This window comes from Bactrocera oleae, chromosome 2, assembly GCF_042242935.1.
Source record: "Bactrocera oleae isolate idBacOlea1 chromosome 2, idBacOlea1, whole genome shotgun sequence".
NCBI classification, from domain to species: domain Eukaryota; kingdom Metazoa; phylum Arthropoda; class Insecta; order Diptera; family Tephritidae; genus Bactrocera; species Bactrocera oleae.
Genome location: NC_091536.1, coordinates 90,496,551 through 90,516,908, shown reverse-complemented (window position 1 = coordinate 90,516,908; position 20,358 = coordinate 90,496,551). Strand labels below are relative to the sequence as shown.

Genomic DNA, 20,358 nt, shown 5'->3' with positions numbered 1-20,358 from the left:
TTTCGATTGTTATAAAGCTCATATTCGTTTTATTCACAAGAAATTGGCTTAATGACATTTCAAATTTTACTCCATAATTACATATATACAAATGTATTTACAAACAAACTAAAAAGAAGAACGTATTTTTATCTAGATTTAATCTAATTGTTAGAACTACTGTACGCAACTACGTGTAAGTATGTACAACCAGGAAGCAGGAACCAAACTTACTGCAGGAAGCGACCAACGAGAGCACATACAAGCATGGTCAGAATGGCAATTGTGTTGGTTGCAGCGCCGTTGCGGTTATTTAAATAGGTCCTAAATTGTCCCAACTTATTTGTGGCCCATACTAAATTCTCTTCCACTGTGTTTTCAGCTGACACAAGTCTGGACTGGGCGCTGCCAAATTTATCCTTGTTCTGATCGTTGAAAGCCTTCAGGCTCTGTTTTTCACTCTCGGTGGTAAAACGAGAGGCAATATTAGAGATTACAGTGGCAACGGAAGAGTAGCTACCCATTCTGCAACAAAAAAAGAAGAAATTAAATAATTAAATATCATAGTTCCACATCTTAGACTTGAAGATCAGAACTTACGCATCCGCCAGTTTTTCATAGTTATCCGTTACCAATTTGAAAACTGGACCGACATTCTCATTATTTTCGGTGTATAGACTGGACAGTGCACTCGATTTATCCTGACGGCGAATATCGTCACTCAGAATGGCGTTGAAATATTTCTGAATCAGGGTTTCATCCTTAACACAACCCAATGTACTGAGTATCAGGGTTTGTTCAGTCGCTGAGTTACTTGTCAAAAATTTGTTGAACAATGTATCGTAATCGCTTTCATTGCCGTAACGCAAAGCATTACAATATACAACCGAACGGATATTCACAGGCACTGGAGTTGTATTAATTTTTGCAAAATATTCTTTTGATTTGCTAATACACTCTTCATTGCCGAACTTGCAGGACCACGATAGCACTTTTGCACGAGTATAGATATCCAAGGCACTGTTAGAGGTACTCTCCACAAAGCCAAGCTTGTCATATACCGTTTTCGTTAGTTCAAGTATGTATTCGGAAAATTGTTTAGTATCGCTACCAAGGCGAATATTTATGTATGAGAAACCATTAAAGGCCGAAGTCCAAGGAAGGTAATTTGTTTCACTCTCCAAATACTCGAGCACTTCCAATGCTTTGTCGTATTTCAAGATATCAGCACGCGCCAAGTTGAGCAAATCATCGACTATTTGAGCACGATTGAGTTCGTGAATGCTTCCCCAGTTAGCAGAGTGCAATGCCTGATGTATGGCATCCCAAGTACTGTCATCGTAGTTGACGCGATAATAGCCAGACTCCTGTATATTCAGTATGATCCATTCGATGCTGTTTGCTAAGTCAAATGTGACTGGGGTTTTTGATGCCTCCAGGTAAAATTTGGGAGTTGTATTTATGAAATCTTTCGCATCGCTAGTTGTATATGAGATTGGGACAGTGTAGAGCAATTCAGTGTTGGCAGTATCACGATCTTTGAGCAGGAAACGCTCTTGCTTAACGGTGAAACTCTTCTTGTCAGCAGACAATTCGACAGTGATGAGCGGATAACCGACTTGTTGCGTAAAGCTGTTAAATACGTTTTCAGCAAAACTTCTAGTCTGCTCCGGCCAGTATTGTTGCCAGATGGTTAGCAGATTAGCTGGAATGGTGTTAGTGTATTTGCTAGCAAACGAAAAAAAAACATTGGACAAATATAAATTGCCATTTTATAAATTAAAAATATGCATATACTATAGCTACATACTTTTGGTTTAGATAATCGTTTAGCGATCTCCTGAAGTTTTCCTCGCCGATAGCATGCTTGACCATGCGTATAATACTGCCGCCCTTATTGTAGGAAATACTATTGAACATGCGGGAAAGATCACTTGGGGTATTTGTATTTTCATCACTCATCGGATTCGTGTTATTGGTTGAGTCCATACTCATTACAACTTGTACTTGATCGACAACAAACTGTTGATCTAACCCCAATTCTGTTTCAACCTGTTTGGAAGTAGAGCATTTAAAATAAGTGAACGTAATTTATATATAGAACATGTAAGCATACCATAGCTGTACCGAAGTATTGGAAGTAGCGTGCAAAACCCTCATTCAACCATGTATAACTCCACCAATCGCAAGTAACAAAATCACCGAACCACATATGGGTCTGTTCGTGTGCCACCACAGTGGCAATGGATTGCTTGGCACTGAGCGTTGTCGATTCCTGATCGTACAGCAAGGTACGTTCTCTGTAGGTTAAGAGACCCCAGTTTTCCATTGCACCGGCAGAGAAGTCAGGAATTGCAGCCATATGCATTTTATCATTACCCATTTCGTAATAATTAATGCCAAAGTAGTTGCTGAGAGCGGCTAAAAGTTGTTGACCAACAGTATAACTATATTCGGTCTGATCGTAATACTCAGGTCGTGCAATTACACCGAAATTAGTGTTACTGCGTTCCGTAAACTCGGATACAATGAAAGCGAGAATATAAGTGGACATACGTGGTGTTTGCACGTACACATCCTCCACATAATTGCTGAAAAAATAAAATATAATTACATTAAAAATATGTGGAGCCAGCTAACATTTTAAAATACTCGAAGAGCGTTTAGGAAATGAACTCACCCATTAGTGATTTTGTTGGAAATGCGAGTGTTGCCAAAAGAGTTCATGGTTGCTGGACGTCTAATTGTCACGTCGAAGGTAGCCTTGAATTTTGGTTCGTCGAATGAGGGGAAGGCGCGGCGTGCATCAGTCGTTTGGAATTGCGTAGAACCAATCCATCTTCGAAGAAATAAATTTATTTAAAAATTGTGTTTACTTGATGAATTTCGAAAAAATTCTTTATGATCCGTTTAACTGTGTTACAACTCGGTGAAAAAAGAAATTAATCAATAATAAATTGCTCTCCCAACTAAAGTGTTTCCTGGTCCGGCGCGAATGAATGTAACAATGCCGATCTTATTCCCGAATTCGAACTAATTCAATAGAGATATACTTCAGTTCAACTAAAATTCTCTAAAGGAAATATTTTCGAAGTAAACACGAAAAACCAATAGCTTTGGCAACACCGAAGGTATAATTGAATTGAATTCGATTGTCTATATAATACCACAATAAGGGTAAGCAAGGTTTAAGAGTAGAGTTTCAAAAATGATGTTAATATAATGCTAATTTTGTGAAATAATGAGTAAGGTAAGTCGAAATTTTATTCGTGTAATATCTCTACTGTTTATCACACTTAACTAACGGGTACTTACTTTGTGTTATTCGAAGAATCCACATAGGAGCTCCGGTAGAAACCAGACATGTCATCATCCATGGTGCCAGTATAGACGAAATGCAAGAAATATGTTTTATTCGCTACCAATTCTGTCGTCAAATCGTATTGGATTTTGTCAGTGACTGCATTTAACGAGCCCGCGCCCAAGCTAGTCTTGTTGTCGGGTGCGTCTTCAGACCATAATTCTCTAGTTGTATAATTTAAGTTTTTCGTATGCATAATCAATGTTTTTGTATTGATGGTCGAATTGATTTGAATGGTAACTTCACCATCGAAAGTGAATCGTTTATTGCCATCACTTTCCAGTAGATACGGCGTAAGCTTGATCTTGTAATTCCATGGAAGTATATTCGTTGGCAAACGATAGTCGTTACCGTCGGCTGCAACCGCTCTGCCGGTCACCTCAGTTTGCTCTGCGTAGGGCGCAGCAAAAGCTGTGACGCAGAAAAATGCCACCAAAAAGGCAGCGAGGTACTGTTTTGCCATTCTATAATTTAAACAAATGAAATAGAAATGTGAATTTATTAAGTTATATTATTTTGGAATAAGTAATAGACGAATAAAAAATTAAAAATTACAAAAATTAAAATAAAATAATAAATTACATTAATTTCAATTGTTTTAGAAGTCTAACTTATTTACTTTGATAACCTGCTGCCATATCGAAATGTTTTTGACTCAAATCAGTAAAATTTTTTATCTACGTAAGCGACTTATTGTGAATAATGTGAACATATTCAAAATTCACAAGTCATAATTAGGTTATATACCACAACCGAGTTCGATGACGAATATAAAAAAACTACAACTATTTATTACATTTCTTATCTTTGGTATCATAAATTATGTTCTGAGTTTGCAAATAAAAAATTGGAGTAATCGATATCAATATCTACTCGTATGAACTATAAATTTTCTAGAGTTGTTTCATGATTTATGCGGGAGATAATTTTTGAAAGCGCTCTATTATGTATTTTTGAGAATTCTACAGTTTTCATTCAATAAAAGTGACATCTAATTAAAAAGACAAATAAAAAATTTCCATTAATACAGCTAGTATTAAATAACTGTTTTTTTTATAAGACTAAACTACGCATGGAAGCTGAATTTTCCATTATTTTACGAGCTGGTGGTGCACAGGTTAATAGGCCCACAAAACTCTACACTGCAGAGCCCTAAAACATTATTGAGTTGATAGATTAAGTAAGATTATGTCAAGAAACTGATCTATTGTGCGAATGGCCACAAGGATTCCACTTGAATCTCACATGAAGCCCATAGACTCAATCCTAGAACGCAAGAAAATAACGAAGTCCCAGCTCATTCCCAATCCGATAAAATTCAGGCAAGGTTGTGTTTTCTGGGTAAAATACTGAAAACAATTTCCCTCATCCATCAAGTAATAAAGCAAATTTCGTGAAGATATCTCGTCCAATAAAAAAAGTTTTCCTACAAGAACTTGATTTCGATAGTTCAGTTCAGTTGACAGCTATACGATATATTCCTCTAATATCGGCGGTTGCGACAAGGAGCAGCTCCTTGGAGAGAAAATGAGGTTTCAGATTGATATCTTAAAAACTGAGGGACTAGTTCGCATATATACAGACAAACGAGCATGGCTCAAATCGGCTCAGCTCGTCATGCTGACAATTTATATACATATATATTTTTTATAGGGTCCAGGTGTTACAAACTTCGTGGCGAACTTAATAGCTCTTGAGGCTTCACAGTTGGAGTATGTGATTGTAAACTCAATTAAGAAAGAATCAGTTATGACTTAGTTGGTCATCAACATAATTGTAAAAGGTCGAACGAAATATTGAAGTGTCTTCTTTTTTGATACTTTATTCAATATCTTTATAAAAAGTAAATAAAGTTATAAAAAAAAATTATAAATGTTTTCACAAAGACTACCAAGCTGAGTTTTATCATCAGACTTTGATCCTTTCATATACCCTTTGATCCAAACAGATTACTTGACATACATAAATATATATAACTAGTGGTCCACATATGAATGGTTGTTTTTCAAAATTTTCACTACAGTTGGATTAATCGGGCAAAATGGCTCACTGGCTCTTCTGAAAGACTTTTTTCAATAATACAGCCGGATTTTTTTTAAGTCATTTATTGTTATCGCTTATTTGTTTTAAACATTTCAACAAAACTTTTTTCGAATAAGTTTTTGTCTTCTGAATTTATGCCAAATGAGCAAAAAAAAAGTCAACAAAATCTCACTTCACTTTAGAATTGCACTTTAGTTTTTTTTTCAACTTTTGTTACTTTTCGGTTTTATTTTCTGCGATATCCTTTTTTTTAAGGAATGCAAACACTATTTCACAACTCAGCACCAATATATACTTCTCTCTCTCTATATATATATATGTATATGTTATACAAATGTAAATCCTTTTAATTGCTAACCTTAAGTAAACCGCAATTTGAGGCGGTTAAATGTCTTAAACTAATGGCTAAATGTAGGCACATAGACCTTTATAGCTAAGCATCGTCGTGGCTTATCTACCGTTTTAAAATGATAAGGATAATTATCTCTATTACTAAAATGGGCTAGATATTTTATATTAAAAGCAATTATAGCCACTCGTTAGAGCAATATCATTATATAAACAAATACACACACACAATGGAGACAGCATATAGCTTGTGCGGACAAATTAATTGCTGGAAAAAATACACACAAATACAATACAGTATGAGTGTTTATATTTGAAGTGAATTCATAAAAAGTGCGAGTTCTAGTGCCGTAGCGCACAATTGTTTTCTGCAAAAATATTTCAATAATTTATTTATTTCCCTTTTTATTTTATTATACGAGCTTTTTTTTACTTTCAACGATTGAAAATACGTAATTAGTTCTTTTTAGTTTTAACTGTGTTGTAAAAGATTGGTATGTTTGGTCCCTCTCCAATTTGCGCATATCAGAATAAAGTACGAGCAGAGAGGTTGAATGATTTATCGGTAAACGCGCTTCAATTAATGAGGTTAGAAATGACAAGTTTATTTATGCAGCTCGGTGGGTTTTTTTCGTTGTTCATAAACTTGGCTACAGTCTACAGCTTCGCTTATCTCCTGTTATCAACAAGTAGTCTCGTTTGGACTCCTGCATACCTGCCTGCTTACACTCTTTCAATGTACGAGTATAACGGTTTTCTTCATTTAACGTTTGTTTGTAATACAATTAATCGGTCGGCAAATGTTTCAGATTAATATGATTAAAACGATCGTCACTCCCAGCAATGAATTTGTGAGCAAAAACTGAGTTATCTTAAACTTTCATCCATTCTTCCATGGTTAGATTATCACGCGCAGAAAATTGTAAACTGGTTAGTTCTCTCTCATAATAGTTGGTTGTAACTCATTAAATTAGTCGAAAAAGGTTTAGGATCCTATTAATACAAGTAAAATGAGCGTCTTTATTAGCGATAGATAGTTTGAGCAAATATCATAGATAGAGATATCATAATATCGCATTCCTCAAGCGAATTTTTCAGTTTCGAAAACAGAAAAAAATCGAAGGGCGCCAAATCTGATGAATATGCTGATAGAGCGATAACTTTCGCTTTCTGTTTGGCGTTGTAAGCAAACAGCTGCGTTTAAGTGTGCCAGTTCGTGTCAAGTTTGCTCAGATGATAACATCAATAAAAGCTCACATACTTTCCATATATCGCGTTTATGAATCCCAGTATCGTCTTTGATTTTATTTATATAACTCAGGTATTTATAATGTTTCCAAAAAAATAAAATTAAATTAAACCCATATAAGACTTCTGATACTCGCATAACAAATTTTGTACAAAAATTAGCTAAATCGGTCGATATCTACCTTGGATGTTCGTCACATTGATAAACCTTGTTAAATCTTATATTCGGTTAACACAAAGTGGTTTGTTGTTTAAAAATATATAATAGGTTTGCCTTTAAAAATGAAGAAATACCTCTTATAATCACAAAATTGGTATATGGCTAAGCTTAAAGTGTTCGATCTTTGTTAAGATATAGTTGCAGTAACAATAAGTGTGGCAAGTGTTTCTCCGCTTGCAATTTTCAATACAAAGGTTATTATTATTTAAAATGCTGATTTCTAATAAAATAAAATTATATAGTTAAGATTCGTGCATTATCATTAGATTACCTTCGGATTCTTAACTCTACCCAGAAGATGCTAAGTTGTGTGCCGTGAAGCGTTTTCCGATTCCATTTGATTATAAATTGCTTTGTAAAAAGATTGTGTGTTATCGGTAGTTAGAACAGAGAACTAGTGTTTAAGGCAGACAATAGTACTGAAGATTTTTTAAATCCCGAAATTTCGGGATATGTGTGCATATAGTCCGAGGCAGAATCGCTAAAATCTTTATGTCCTGAAAATATGTTTTATTAAGTAATGATCGGTCCTTAGCGGTCCATATTAAGCTACTGTTGCTAAAATAGATTGTCGTCAAAATAAACGGAGTATTGGAATTAGAAAGATCTGTTTGGAATTTGCTTTTTCCATTTTACAAAGTATCGTTACTTGCTGTATGATCATACGATCCATACCTAGGTAGCTAAGTAGACCACTTTTTAAATTAATGTTGGCTAAGATCAATGGTGTGAATATCTATATTAATTGCCTCCCTGGAAATTTTAGATGAATGCGAGTATTTGAAACGAATCAGCTGGTTAGGTGACCCGAAGTACCTAAAGGTGCGCACTGCCATTTGACTCAATATCCCAAGCCCTGCGAAGATGCCTTACAACTTGTAGGCCCCACAAATCATCGGTAGTGGTGAGGTAAAGGCTAATTATATAAATATATTTCATTTATACAATTATTTATAAAACCCTCAAAGTGTAATGTGGTTTGGTTTAAAGCCGAAAGACATGTTTATTAAAACTTAAATCGATGAGCAACGTGTATTCTAGTCATTCTAATCTCCAGATATGGCATTTTGATACCATATCATACTCATAATTCTGTTAGTCACCATATTACGACTATATCTAATCTAATTTGCAGAAGTTAAATCTAATAAATTTATTGGTATTAACGTTATTTCATTATTTAAACTATTGCTGATCTTTATTGAAGTTGAAAACATATTATAATTTATGAACAAGTTTGTCGGTATGTTTGTATGTTTTTATGGTCGAAGGTTGACAGAATTTCGTTCAGTTATGAAATCATTGATCTATTAAAACTTAAAGGAATCTATCTTTTTATCATATATGATTTTATTTTTATTACGACCTTAGATTTTTACTTTTCAAATTTAAGTCACGATTTAATATTTGTGCAATTATGATATTCTAAGGTTTGCAAATTTACATTAAAATTGTTGTAACTTTTTATACTCCTTAGATAAGAATTAGGACTATCTGATTTTGTTGTCGAACCTTACTAAGCTATCCAGAAATGGCTATATTGAGGTTCGAGGTTTCTATTGACGCGTTTCACCTATATATAGGGTGCTTTTTTTTAGACATGCGGTTTTCAAGAAAAAAAAATGCACATACTTTAATGTTATGGCCAAGAATTTAGCTTTTTTCAAAGAAGGGGTTGGACATTTTAAAAATTATTTCGGGCAAGTGACCGCCATTACTTGCTGAAATAAATACCAGTCGAGAGGCCACGTTTTGCAGTTACTGAGGCTTTGTAATCACAACGAGTCGAATATTTTCCTCCAAGGTGTCAATCGTCTCGGGCTTATCTACGAAAAATAGTTCAGCGGTGTAAAATCGCACGGTATTGGAGGCCACAAAACAGGCCTACAACGCGTGATAACGCCAAAGTTGCTTTGTTAGCGGTATGACATGTAGGGCCATCATTTGGAACAAAAGGTCGTCAACATCAACAACCTCAAATTCTGAACGAAAAAGTCATAAATAGGTATTTACGTACCCATTCAGCGCTGAAAAAAATTGTTTTTCTGAAAATTAGGAACGATGGCCATCTTGTTTTGCGCTCATTCGCCGAACGTGCGACGCGCTGGATGTTCGTTCTTCTATTCTTGCACGAGTTGGAATTTGTAACCTATAAACCAAGATTCTTCCTCAAAATCTTATATAAAGTGAATGGGCACAGCATCAATTGTTGCGTGCGATGGCGGATGATTTCATTCGTGTCTTCTTGGCTACTCTGCTTAACAACAGCAATAGCGTCTTCGGTATATAAAGAGTACAAATGTTCTCGATCTATGTAGCTTTCAGTTTATGAATATTGAAAGATTGAAATTAGAGAAATGCTCATAACCAGAAAGGAAATTTTAAAAATCAATGTATTTGTTGTTAACTTTTCTTCGCTTTTAATCATGAGGAAGGACACATAATAAAATAATAATAAATTAAGTTAAAATAACTTATTAAAGCTCAGAAGTTTACTCAAATCTTCGCATTATAACTTTTATCACTAAAATTTACTCCACTATCACTATACACTTTAACTATACAACAACAATTTATTAATTAAAACTTACATCTGCACTCACCTGTACCTCATTCTTAAAAGGTAATGCAAAATAATATAAACTTAACAATATTTAAAACATAGGCTTTGCGCCCAGCTTAAAAGAAAAATACTACAACTTTAAACATTCCGACAAACTGCATCGATTCCGCTCAAAGTGTAAATTTACAAATATATAGGTGAGATGATGTGAATAAGAGCATCACTTCTAGCGATAAAATATAGTAGTAATTCACTTGTTTTCTCTATCTTTCATATTCGTAAGAATGATTGCACAAAATGTGAAACAATTAGAGAGGAAATGGTGGGAGGGAAAATTAGTTTTACAAGTAATATAAACGAATTAGGGTGGTAAAAAACATATATACTATATGTATGTATACAAACAATAATTTACATACATATGTATTTATATTTATGTGTATAGGTATAGGTATTTAAAAAAAATTTTATTTACATATGAGTTTTTTTTTCTAAATAAATTTGCAAATCAAATTTTGTAAATTTTTATTCTCTTTTAATTTTTAAAACGACACCCCTTTTCACTTAAAAATTTTATAGCAAAGGTCACAAAAAGTTAGCGTTCAATTTAGATGTCATCGATAGGCCATTTCTCTGGTCGTTAACTTATGGTGCTGCTTTCTTGTCAAACATTTTACAAAGCAACAAAAAGTTAGCGATTTGAGTTCGATAATTTTATATTTTTGAAAAACTGGTATAATTTGTTCGGTTTACTATTCTATTATACTATTGAAGGTATCAACTGTTTGCTTTCAATGCAGCTTTATGAGAATAGAACGAACAAATGATGTAAATCAAATAGACTAGAAAAAATAATATACAAACAAAATAACAAGTCATACTCCCACTGTATTGACATACATACATATTCACATACTCTTTTGTGTTGGATACCTATTGCTCTCACATGCAATTTTTGTAATAAAATAGTTAAACATATGCAGAAGAGAAATGACCAATCGAAAGCTGTGATTATTACACAAACAATAAATACTATACTTGCAAATTAATTATATATTTATATTGCTATACAAACAATTTCAATTTCATGAGCGTTTGAATGTAAGTATTAAGTGCTACGTGTCATTTAATATATCCACAAATATTACAGATTTATTCGAAATTATTAGTTGAACTTGAAATTTGAGTGAAACGTGTAAAGAGTATAAGCGTGTGAAACATTTCCAGATGTTTGCCGAACTTTATGCTAGAGAGAAATATATAATTATAATGACAAGCAATAGATCTACCTATACTGAAAAACATATTTATTAGAACAAACCACAGTATTTTCAAGAAAACATATCCACATATTTTCGATAAGAAACCTTACATATCATTCGAAATTTATGACATAAAGTCTGTGAAAAATACGTGTTTAAAGTAAGTTTTGAAATGATAATGATGGGCATTCTCAGAGACGCCGTTCAGTGCGCACCTAAGACGCTAATGCCGCTGTGGTACAGAGTATCGCATGAGTCCATCCGTCATCGCGCGCAACAATTGGCCCATACACTTTATAGAAGCTTTTGCGGAAGGATCTTGGTTTGCGGGCTTACAAAACGCACGTTCTGTGAAAGGGCCCAAAATGAGATGACCAACAACTTTTCACTTGAATGGGTACGTTAATTAACAAAATTGTCGCATTTGTAGCGATGATAATTCACAAGCTATTGTTGATACGCTATTACATTCTCATCCCTGTTTGGTGTATTCTATGGGAAGAGTCAAGCATTAATCCATATTTCTTCAAAAAGGAAACCGATCATAATGTTAAAATCAATTGGGAACGCTATACATAGAGCCATGATTAATGACTCTTTCATTATGAATTGGATAATGTTGATGTGAACGGCATTTGGTTTTACCAAGGTATGTAGCGTCTACCATACAGCCAACGAAACAAACAATTTATTGACGGAAACTTTTAGTTTCGTGCGATTTAGTGCCGCTGGATTATTTTTTATGCGGTTCGGTAAAGTCGCTTGTCGAATGGTCTTTATGATAAAGCTAAATTCTTGGTCATAGCATTAAATTATATGTATTTTCTTGCTTCCTAAAAAACCATATGCCTAAAAAGAAACTCATTATATAACATCATATTTATTACATCTAAAACTGTATTCGTTCGATTTTGTCATCAAAATTTGAACGTTTATTAAAGAAAAACATGTACATAAGTGTTATTCAAAGTATTGCCCATCTGAAGCTTTCATATTTTCCCAAATTTCTGTCAATTTGTAAATTTCAGCTCAAAAGAACTGCGCTAAGAATTAATCAAGTGAAATTTTTATACCCTGTTCTGATGTGAAGAAATGGTAGTCATATATGGCAAAGTCTTGGCAATAAGACAGGTGAGATAACATTTCCATCCAGTGATTTCCAAATTGTTTTTAACCGGTCTTTCATATGACGTCGTGGTCATGCCGGAAAATTATTGCCGTACGTTTTTCGGCAATCGCTGAGTTCAATTTTATGACTTGTTGTCAGTAGCTATTCTCCATTAATGATTTCATCGGTTTTAGAGGCCCATAAATCAGCAAGCCGTTCTGATCCCACCAATTACAAAGTATTACCTCTGCCGTTGATTCAGCAGGTTTGCAAGGTTTAGCATATGCTTTTTTGCGTTTACTGTGACTTCTTTTTGTAGCGTTTAAGCAGCATTTCCGACATGCAAAATCGCCTCTCAAAGAATTTTGGCTGCAATTCATATGATTCCCAATTTTCTTTTTATAACGCTTGTATTAGCTTTACTTGTATGTATGTATGTATGTATTTTAGTATTGGAAAAAGCAATTAAGGAATTGCCTGCTATTCAATGTGTTTTTGATCATATTATGAGGCACTGACTTATCGAGCTCTACTAGTGATTATCAATTACTAGCGGAAAGAAAGTCTTAGCCTTCATAAATTGTCGAAAATCTCATAAATTTAAGGTACTAATAAAAACTAAATGAAATATCTAATACGTGCGTACAACTGAATTTACAATTATCACGAGCTCAATATTAGATTTTTAATGACGTAGATAGGGGACCGAGTTATTATGATTATGGTTGATAAGAACTGAATATTTATTACCAAATTGAATAAGTATTGAATGTAATGTCGTTAGCTCTACTGGATAGAGACTAATAGTAAACTACAAAAAATTGCGTGTGTGTTCACTGGGGCCATCGTAAAACAGTAAATGATTTTTACAATGTTATGTTATGTAAGCTAATAAATTGTGTGTAAACTTTTTGTTTATGTATTACTTTTGCCAAGTTAATGAATGTAAATATTATCATTAATTGATAGGACATTTTGCCATGTGTAGTAGGGTTTGTGGTTTTACTAGCCTAAGCTTATTTCGCATTTGTTTCTACAAAGAATATTGTCTCATTTTCAAGCTTTAATACATTTTCTTGAGTAGTTCTCACGCCTAATCCGATCATACCTAAGTATAGGTCTACACTTACATATACATATGTAGGTATTAGGTACTGAACGTACGAAGAAAACTGTGTCAGTATGTGCCGTTAACATAGAACTTATACTATGGCAACGAAAGCATTTCGTTTTGTATGCGTAACGTCTACACGCTTGTAAATCGCATGACTTACTTTGTTACGACTCTTCAACCAATAAGAAACTCATTTCTATCTACTAGAACTGATCTCAACCACTAATATTAGGTATACAAAAAACGCTTTGTGTGTAAAAATGTATTTTTTATTATTTAATATCATATTTACAAACTAGTTTTAATCACAAAAATTCTGCTTAAAAAGTTGCCAATTATGTAAAAATGTACATATGTATTTCAAGTTATTAAACTAACATTTCAAAAATGACGTGCCAACACAACCGTTAACGCTGTGAATAGTGTTACCAATGATGCGCTGAGCGTCGCGCTGCCAGCTTTGACGGTGTTTGTATTCACCCACGACATGATCGGAGCCCGATTGTTGCGCAACCAGTCGAAATTCCGCTGAACGCGATTCCTGACGACTTCCTCCAAATTGGATTGTACCTTATTGCTGCCCTTAACCTTATCTACCAGCGCCAAATACTATAAATAAATTACATAATAATTTAATGACAATTCGATATAATTTCAATATTTTTCAAAATAAATAATTCTATTCATACTCACTTTGGCTTGCTGTTCCTCATTGACCACGTATGCGGCCATGCCTACGATATCGGCATTGAGCGGGTTATCGCCACCGAAACCTGGCGTCAAATTGCTGTAAGCCTCCCAATTTTCGCTGAGAAAATCAATGCTTACATTAAGTCCAACACTGTTGGCCGAATATGCCGCACTAAGTATTGTGATGCGCTCTTGTACACGCCAGCCGGCGGACTCATCAATTGAGCTGTATACGAAGTTTTGCAATTGAGACTGGGTTCTCGAGCAACCCAACGATGCGATGAGTGTACGACGTAATGCCTGATCATCGGATGCCATTAATTCATTATATACATAATTGAATTCGGCATCGCCTGATTGCATTAGACCATTACAATAGATTTGTCGTTGTAGATTTGGTTCGATTGCTACACCATTATCAACGAGCTCTTTCAATTTGTTATTGGTCTCTTGAATGCAGCTCTCAATGCCAGCCATACAGGCAAGATTAATGGCAATATTGCGTATGGATTTGGTAAGATGATGTTCGCCACCTACGTCATTGATACCTAATTTTTCATAGATATTTGAAACCAATTCACCAACAAATAATTGGAAATTTTGATAATCCTCATCACCATTCAGGTAATTATTGAAAGTAACCATTATGGAGTAGACAGTTGTCCAAGGCGCATATTGATCTTCATTCGGCAGGTATTGTAGTAAATTCAAGAAGATATCCTGGCTGAGGCGTCCAGTCGAACTGAACTTGTAGGCGTCAAAAATAAGTTGTGCACGATTACGTGGATCGAATTTAAATGTTTCTTTTTGTAGCGCTTCACTAAGGAGCTTCCAATTTTGCTCATCATAATTGATGCGATAAAAACCGGTCGATTGTTTATTAAGTAGCAACCAATCATCAGCTGCCAAATCATTATCTTGGATTTGGATCTCTTTGACATTCAGTAAGAAATGCGAAGCGGTAGTATTACGATAATCCGGATTCGATTTGTGCGCATAGTTAACGGGTATGTACCAAGTTTGATCCGATTTTGTGTTAGTATCCTCGTAGAAGGCTTCCTGCTGTACGCTGAACGACTTGCCGTTGTAATTACGAGTAACGGTTAACAGAGGATAAGTCGATTGACGGGACCAGCTAGAGAACATATTTTGCATAGTGGCCGGAAGCGGTACATTGTTAGCACCGGCTGCAATGGCAAGAGCTTCGAAAAGTTGATCTTCTTCAGCGGCACTGAATTGGCTGTAAAATAATGAGGATTATATATAATATATGGAGTTAGTATTATATATTTTTATGAAATCGACAAATCAAAAGGTGTTTAAAAGATAAGGAGTATAGGATCTCTAAAAGAAAAAGCTAGAATTCTAGAGCTATATGAAGGGTATTGGATCAAATCAATATTTTTGAGTGATCGAGTTAATAAAATAAAAACATGTTTCAGTCAAACTTATATGACTAAGCTATAAGAGATCAGAACTAGGATATTTTCAGCGATGAGGCTCATTTCAAGGTAAACAAGCAAAATTGTCACATTTGGGACGAAAAGCAACTTGAAGAGATTCAAGAGCTGCCATTTCATATATTAGTTATATTTTCATATTCGTTTCGCCATTTTCGACGATTGGACGTACGCAAGACAGCTATAGTAAACAAAAACAGTTCATACTCACTTTGAAGTCAAATAGAGATTCAAGCCTTGGCGGAAGACATTCTTAGGGAACGCGCTCTGCCACATGTATAATACGGAGCCAGCTTTCGAATATGAAATGGAATCGTAACGATTTGAAATTTCCGCTGGTGTTTGCACATAATGCGACATTGGACTCAATTGACCGGTACCATCAGCGGTTAGTGCCCGATGATAGTCGTCAGTAAGGAACATTTGATATACATCCCATTCCGGATAAGCCTAACGAATAAAAGGAAAATTAAGCATGCTTAAAGTAATACTATAAAATATAAAGTATAACAGAAACGCGTGCACTTACCTCATCTGTTGCCTGCCAGGAAAACAATGTAGCAAAACCTTCTTTAAGCCAAAGATATGTCCACCACTTAATGGCTACCAAATTGCCAAACCATTGATGACAGTATTCGTGTGCAACAATGGTTGCGATATTTGTTTGTGTATTCGTCGTAGAGTTCTCGGTATTGTATAACATATACTGTTCGCGATATGTAGCCAAACCCCAGTTTTCCATAGCACCAGCTGCAAAATCGGGTACACCAACTTGATAGATTTTCGGCAAAGTGAATTGCACATTGTAGTATTCTTCAAGACGACGCAGCAACAATAAGCCAGAGACTAAAGCGAACTCTTGATCATCCACAGTGCCGGGACGTGTATAAATGCGTTGTGGGCGCGCATTTAAGATACCTTCAGTATACTCAAAATCGGACACAATAAATGCGACCAAATAAGACGGCATATTCACAGTTTGTTCGAAAACGGAGTAGCCAGGCCTTTTGAAAAACAGATGATATTAGATTTATGTTAAATATGTGACCAACATTTACTTACGTGCTGAGGTTTCCGTCCAATGGCATATTGGATATGGCGTTATAAGAAGGATCATGGTTAATGATAATGCTGAATGTGGCACGTTTGGCTGGCTCATCATAGCAAGGGAAGGCGTGTCGTGCATCGGTCGACTCGAATTGTGTGGTTGCTAAATAACTGTACATAATCGAGGTAATCAACTTGAATGTGAGTATACAGCGAACGCGAAATAAATTAAATATTTAATTTGACCACTTACCGTTCTCTGCCCTGGACATCAGTATAGGTTGAAAGGTAGAATCCACCATTGTCTTCACGCAATTCACCGGTATAGCTAATGGTTAAATTCCAGTTGCTGCCTTGGGTAAATGTGAGCGTTTGATTGGCTGGCGTCAGACTTAGAAATTCGCGCTCTTCTTCATAAGAAATATTTAAAGTTTCCTCAGTAGCACTAGCTAAAGCGGTATTTTTTATAGTCGCTTGAAGAATGTTCAATTGACGTTGATGCAAAACGATTGTCGTTGTATCTTCGATCACTCTAATAACAATATTAACTGTGCCCTGGAAACTCTTTGTGCCGTTATGTACGTTTGTCGTCAGTACGACGTCGTAGTGCACGGGTTCGGTGGCGTTCGGTAGTCGATAGTTGAGGTCAGCTCTCGGCGAACCACCAGTAACGATTCTACCATTTACAAAACGCGCTGAAGGATTCTCACCATCCAGTGGCGGCAGACTGTATATGCCCGCTTCACAGTATCCAATAAGGGCCAATGTGGCCAAAAGGACTACAATACACACTTGCAACTTGCTGCAAAACATTTCGTGATCTTTGCGACCGCAGCTCAATTAACGAAATGCTCAGTATGGATGAGAGTTATACACTTTTAAAAGCATGTTGACGAGTTCGGGGTTCTTATCTTTCTTTAAGAATAATACGTGTATGTCGGTATATATGAATAATTTATTACCAGCAATCCGATAATGTATCTAATGGATTCCTGATTGGGCGAAACACTACTATAACATGCTAATAAAGGCTCATATAAATTAATCTATGGGGTAGAAACAATGTGTTAACAAGAGTTCTAAGCAATATTCCACTACAAATGCATACTCAGATACTCATTTGCCTTATGTACATATCAAGTTGGAGTGGCCGTATGAGAGCCGTCAAATTTTAGTGTTCTTATTATGGTTGATTTTGTTTTTTGTGCCTTTTTATCTCCATATATGAATACCTTTAATTGTTATGACACTCGCACTACTGCAAATAAACGTTCATTCACATTTGCAGAAATGTTTAGTTCAATTGTGTTATGAAATGTTTATTTATTTGATATGGACTTGTTAGAATAATTACGTTTGTAACACACACATAAACACAAAATAAATAGATGCGAATCTATAAGAATATACACTTGAGACTCTAACCAACTTTTAGACTACGCCATTGTTGAGAAATAATTTTATCTGCGTTTAACCTCAGAATGTCCATTTCTTACCAATCAGATGTTTATTTGTTAATCGCTTCCACTTATGTATTTTTAAGCTATCATAATTTGATGAAATTAACCGTTGAAACTTGTTTCACTGATTTCTATTGATACAGCGAGGTTCACAGAGACTTGAAAATATTTTCATAGCTGCTAGCGGCACTAATTAGCTGCTTGCAAACAGCGAATTGTTGGAGAGTAACAAATCGAACAAACAACTGGTATAAATTAAATTAAATTAGTTGGCTTCGATTCGCCAAACCGCGAGGGGTGACAAATTTTACAAGAAACTGGTATAAACTAAACAGATTGGCTTAGTAAAAAAGTTGAAATAGTTTATACGAGATTATTGAGATACCAATGCAGACTTTTGTGCATTTTTTCACTGGGTAAATTTGTTGTTGCTTAAATTTGTTAATTTATTTGACAAACTATTACAAAAGTGGAGACTTGCAAACAGTTTATATACCCGACGTAGTAACTTTAAATGCGCCTCTGTTTTCAGTGTTAGGAAACTGAGGGCTCTTCTGGTCGAGTTTTCAATGAAACAGCAGTCAACAAAAAAAAAATAACGGTTGCACCCATGTTATAATACCTCTCACAAATACAAAAGATTTCATACACTTGATTTTGATCGGTAATTTTTTATATCAGCTATATAAATATATTGGACTACTATAATCTGAACAATTTCTTCGAACAATATACTGTTGCTTTGTACAATAATCCGTGCCAAATTTCGTAAAGATATCTTGTCAAATAATCAAAGTTTTCTATACAAGGACTGGATTTTGATCGATCGCTCTGTATTGCAGCAACTTATATGTTATAGAGGTCCAATATTGGCAGTTTTGACAAATGAACAACTGCTTGGAAAGAAAAGGACGTGTGTAAAATTTCAGATCGATATCTCTAAAACTGACGAACAGACGGACATGACTGAATCGACTCAGCTCGTAACTCAAAATCTCTTAAATATTATTTCTAAAAGAAAAATAAGTACCTGCTAATGAAACGTAATCGTTGGACAGTCTTTGCTAAGGTTTGGTACCGTACTGTGGAAACTAAATGGTTCTGCCGGGCCTATTTTCCATACCAACATATAATATTTGATTTATCCTTGGCGTCATAATATTGGATATTTAATATATCCCAAGGTTTCATTTGTAAGAATAGTAAGCGTAAAACCCGTCATATTAAACATTTTTATGAAATTTTCTAGATACTACAACTAGATAAGATTTGACTAAGTCTACATACCTTCGTATGTATCTAGAAAATCATTTAATCTTTTTATAAATTACCACGCCATGAGACCCCAACTTGTAAAGGTTCTTTTTGTGACTCACACTATTTTATCCTTTATTGTTATCATATATACCACAATGCCGAATACTTGTAGTGGTTTACTTTCAAGGGCATTTTGGGTATTGATGGGATTTCTTTTTTTAATAGTCATAAATTGCACTAAATCTTATCAACTGCGTTATTGGGCTTGTTTCGAAGCAAATTTCATTAGTTCGGGTGCCATTTTATGACTGTTTATAAACTATATTAGCCGACAGTTATATGGTTTAAAATTGTACGTGAAACACGTTCTCCCATGTAGACATATTGACTTAAGTGTGCACATATGGTATATAGTTGAATTATGAGTACACACTTATATAGATACACATATATACATATAGTGGTATGTACGAATATGTGCTCAATTTGAAGAGCTTTGTATAAATAAGAAGAATACCACAAAACGTACTTACACCTTGTTGAAATCGGAATATGTGGAACTCCGAGCTTATGACTGACCTTATACGGAACACAGTAGTTAAAAATGCTAGATATCCTAACATAATGAAGTGGAAATATTTTAGATGGACTAACTCAAGAAAATTTGTATACAAATTGGGATTCGTAGCACTCATGTACTGGTGAATGGTGTTTTTTTAGATGTGATATTATGGCCAAGAATTTAGCTTTGTTATTAAGGTAGCCGTTTGCCACTATATTTTAAAAAAGCTTTCGGACAAGTTAGCTGGCTCGAATAAATTTCAGCCGAGAAGCCCAATTGGTCAACAATAACACGTGACTTAACATAACTCCACAAGAAATAGTCCAGCGGTGTTACATCGCATGATATTGGGAGCCCACGATAATTCGGTCACCAAAACTTTCCTTCAATAAATTGATTACCTCGTTGGCTGTATGGCATGTAGCCCCATCTTGATGAAAACAATGGTCATCCACATCTATATATGGCTCTAAAGCGTACCAGATTGGCTGTAACATTATGGCCGGCTTCAGTTTTGAAGAAATATAGACCAATGATTCCCTCTGTGCATAGAGCATATCAAGCAGTGAGTTTTTCAGGATGTAACGGCGTCTCAACAATAGCTTGTGGAATATCATTACTCCAAATGCGACAATT

General features: G+C 35.0%; 2 protein-coding genes across 3 annotated transcripts in view; both read right to left on the bottom strand.

Annotated features, from left to right (window-relative positions):
• LOC106625741 (membrane alanyl aminopeptidase) lies at positions 1-9,828 on the bottom strand. Of its 2 annotated transcripts, none has more exons than XM_070105982.1 (7): positions 9,803-9,828; positions 3,295-3,804; positions 2,660-2,818; positions 2,096-2,570; positions 1,790-2,031; positions 580-1,707; positions 1-504 (listed from the first exon to the last, which is right to left on the bottom strand). In XM_070105982.1, the coding sequence occupies exons 1-7, from the start codon at positions 9,811-9,813 to the stop codon at positions 210-212; spliced, it is 2,820 nt and encodes a 939-aa protein (XP_069962083.1). In that variant the 5' UTR covers positions 9,814-9,828; the 3' UTR covers positions 1-209. The 2 variants fall into 2 exon arrangements, with proteins under 2 accessions (XP_069962083.1, XP_069962084.1); XM_070105983.1 differs by lacking the exon at positions 9,803-9,828 and adding an exon at positions 5,742-5,865.
• Positions 9,829-13,493: 3,665 nt separating this feature from the next.
• LOC106623406 (uncharacterized) overlaps positions 13,494-20,358 on the bottom strand; it is a 29,719-nt gene continuing 22,854 nt past the window's right edge. The window contains exons 8-13 of the mRNA XM_014242921.3: positions 16,697-17,283; positions 16,459-16,614; positions 15,926-16,400; positions 15,608-15,846; positions 13,940-15,176; positions 13,494-13,855 (exon numbers count right to left, since the gene is read on the bottom strand). Coding sequence (XP_014098396.3) covers positions 13,628-13,855; positions 13,940-15,176; positions 15,608-15,846; positions 15,926-16,400; positions 16,459-16,614; positions 16,697-17,283 — 2,922 coding nt within the window. The 3' untranslated portion in view covers positions 13,494-13,627. The remainder of the gene's footprint in view (positions 13,856-13,939; positions 15,177-15,607; positions 15,847-15,925; positions 16,401-16,458; positions 16,615-16,696; positions 17,284-20,358) is intronic.